The following is a 2,956-nucleotide window of genomic DNA, read 5'->3' as shown; positions in this document are numbered from 1 at the left end:
ACTTTGCAAAAAACAAACGGGCTAGCCGCAAACGTCCGTGCCGTATAGCGTGAATAACCCTGTATATACAGGATGTTCGAATAATGCGTTAAGAAATTTTTAAGGGTTTGCGATATTTGGAGCCAAAAAAATATCATCAATCTTAAAGTCGGTACCGACTTTCAATTTGATCCGCGAAGAAATGTCCAAAATAGGTAAAAAATAAACAGAAAAAAAAAGAAGTTTGATGAGCTACTCGGAAAGTATTCAGATTTCGAATGTTTGTTACATGACTTACTACTATTATTTTAGCATGTAGAATCACCCTTAAAAATTTCCTAACGCAATAATTTATAAACAACCCTGTATACAAAAAATTATTTCACATCAACGGGATACCCTGCATCTCGTTAATTTCAAGTTATTCAAATTAGAGGTATATACCTTTGGAATTTCATCCTGTTTAAAGTGTAGTAGTTCCATTCTACTTTGTTGATGTGCGTTGTATAAGGGACCAAGAGTTTTCACACTGAAAAACTTCAATGGAATGCGTTCTTCCGGCAATCCTTCGGGCCAAAGCGAATCTCTGGAAGGTCATTAAATTTAGTTGATTCTATTGTACATAATTACTATGCTGAACGTTACCTACAAACCCTGTGTTCAGTGAAATTTGCTATATTCACCTCTCCTAAAGTCGCTACATTCACCTCCCCTAAAGTCACTGTGGCCGTGGAATAACTGGAACAAATTTTAATGATTTCCGACCATGATGGAGGCAACCGCAGGAAGCCTGTTAAAGTTGCTACCATTTTTCCGCCAGTCGCTTCACTGCGAGGCGACAGGCTTAATCCCCCGTTATAATCTGCAATAAAATCTCAATTTTTACTATTGATTCAGGTGCAGAATCCCTCGCTTGCATACCAATGGTTGTGGCGTTTAAAGTGGCCACACTGTCCGGCTGCGAAAAATTAGGTGGATGGTTATATTTGATGTAAGTGAGTCCGGGCCTGCGATCCAAACTGGCACAGTCTTGGGGTTGATGGATTTCCTGTCCTTGTGGGCCCCACCATCCAAGTGTCTGACTAGGACTGTCCACCTGTGATCCGCACGTTCCATGTGGATCATCTCTGGGATGGCATCGTGCGTTTTGAACACACCATGCACACTTGCCCAAACCTGAAATGAATGCAGACGCTTTAAAAACGTTGTTAGGACTTGATCAGGTTTGATATTGAGCTGAAACTTGGCGCACACCCAGCGTACGGGCCCGACTATAATCGGTCAGTTATTGGTTGAAGTTGGTCAACGACTTTGTCCCTTCTGAGTCTAAACAATGCAGCAAAAAAATTGATACGCACCTAGCCTATAAGCGGCCGATGATGGCGTTGCCTCTTCGTCACTAGCATGTAAATGCCCATGAACCAAACAAGAATGACAGTCTTGCAAAGCGGTACAAACGCCAGGACAGCGAGCGGTTTGTAAATTGGTCGTACAGTTTGCTCCGACAGTTCTACCATAACATCGATCATCCGCACTACACCAGCCACATTCTGGATCGGCTGCACAGGCACCAAAAGACTGATGAAGGGCGCAGGCTTTCGGAGACAGATCTCGCAAAGCTGAAGGCGCTGTCCAAGCGAGAAGATCTCCATTAACGTTGCCGTGATAGCCGCCGACTAAAATCAACGTGTGGGAGTTGCGAATACTCGACGCGTGTGCGAATACTCCTTGCTGCTTTGGATATCTGAATTAAACCAAACCAACTTTAATCTAATATCTTTCCCATCGCATGTGAATGTCATTTATTGCTCACAAAATTGTTGCTTTGTTTTCTATAAATCACACGTACCTTGATTCATTATTGCTGCCCAAAATATCAGAATTGACCCAAGTGTGACATCCCAAATGATATAAATACATTTGATTGTCGTAGCATATTTCTTCCTTGTTATGGCGGTGTGAATATCCACCAAATATCACTAAATAATTGCCGAAAACGTTTGCCGAATGAAAAGCTCTTTCTCTGGGCACAAACTTCTCCCTTAAGTGCTCTCGGGTGTAGTGGATTTCAGTCCAATGCTTGTGGTCCAACTGAAACGCAAACATTCTGTCCGAGAGTTTCGAAAATCGTGCCACTCCTGCCACTATTCCGCCGTAAACTATTAGCGAATTGGTTGCTTTGTGATAGACCATTGTATGGGCCACAACTCTGATATCCAACTGCTTGCCTATAACAAATTACATTTAATGAAATTAGTCAGAACGAATTTTTCTTATTTTCATTTTCAAGTTTAAAACCTGCTGCAAAGCATTTTGCAATTATAACAAAGATTTATAAAAAAATAATTAAATGTGACGGAGACCTAAATAAGCTATATTTAATCACATTTAGCAGACAGGAAAAAATCAGGACTTCTACTGACGTCAATGCAAATGGTTTGATATACGACATCGTGACACTGGCTGGTAAGTGGACGACAAGCTTTTACAATTTAACAAAATAAATTATTTTGAATTTCTTGGACTTTCAGCCCGTTTTAAGATAGCAATTTTTAGTACTGCTAATTGTTAGTTTTATTCATCGACCCAGTTAACAAAACACAGGAAAACAATTTTATATCCTACTTACTTCGAGCTTAAGTACTTTCTCATAGTTCAATTTGTAATTTATTTAATCTTTCTAGCCCTGATGAAAGCAAAAAAATAAACTGCCACAAGCTTGGTAGCTTAAAAAACAGCGTTTCAGTGGTTTTTTTCCACTTTCCAGAGCGAATCCCCAAGGCAACTTGTTCAATTCGCCGGTCAAAAAATTATCGCCTAATGCATATTTTAAGTTACGAGCTGCAAGTATACAGTTTATAGACAAGTTCTATATTGTTGAGGCGGATTCATTTTTTTACAAACTTCTTGTTGGGTATTTCATTCATTATCAAAAGAACCTATATTGATAACGATAGCAGAAAATAGCTATCGAAAC

The 2,956-nt window shown here is 39.7% G+C and overlaps 2 protein-coding genes across 4 annotated transcripts in view; one reads left to right on the top strand and one right to left on the bottom strand.

The window, feature by feature from the left end:
- LOC109537453 (tubulin glycylase 3A) overlaps positions 1–2,956 on the top strand; it is a 65,761-nt gene that overhangs the window by 14,100 nt on the left and 48,705 nt on the right. The gene's annotated exons all lie outside the window — the stretch shown is intronic.
- The window catches only part of LOC109537417 (multiple epidermal growth factor-like domains protein 8), a gene marked incomplete in the record, with an annotated part of 36,885 nt that overhangs the window by 29,002 nt on the left and 4,927 nt on the right, over positions 1–2,956 (bottom strand). The window contains 5 exon segments of the mRNA XM_048665141.1: positions 424–565; positions 625–841; positions 901–1,155; positions 1,338–1,723; positions 1,829–2,207. Coding sequence (XP_048521098.1) covers positions 424–565; positions 625–841; positions 901–1,155; positions 1,338–1,723; positions 1,829–2,207 — 1,379 coding nt within the window.

This window comes from Dendroctonus ponderosae, unplaced genomic scaffold (assembly GCF_020466585.1).
Source record: "Dendroctonus ponderosae isolate FM_Combo_2020 unplaced genomic scaffold, Dpon_F_20191213v2 Dpon_F_20191213_3, whole genome shotgun sequence".
NCBI classification, from domain to species: domain Eukaryota; kingdom Metazoa; phylum Arthropoda; class Insecta; order Coleoptera; family Curculionidae; genus Dendroctonus; species Dendroctonus ponderosae.
Note: the sequence above shows the minus strand (reverse complement) of the source record. Positions and strands in the feature narration are given on the sequence as shown.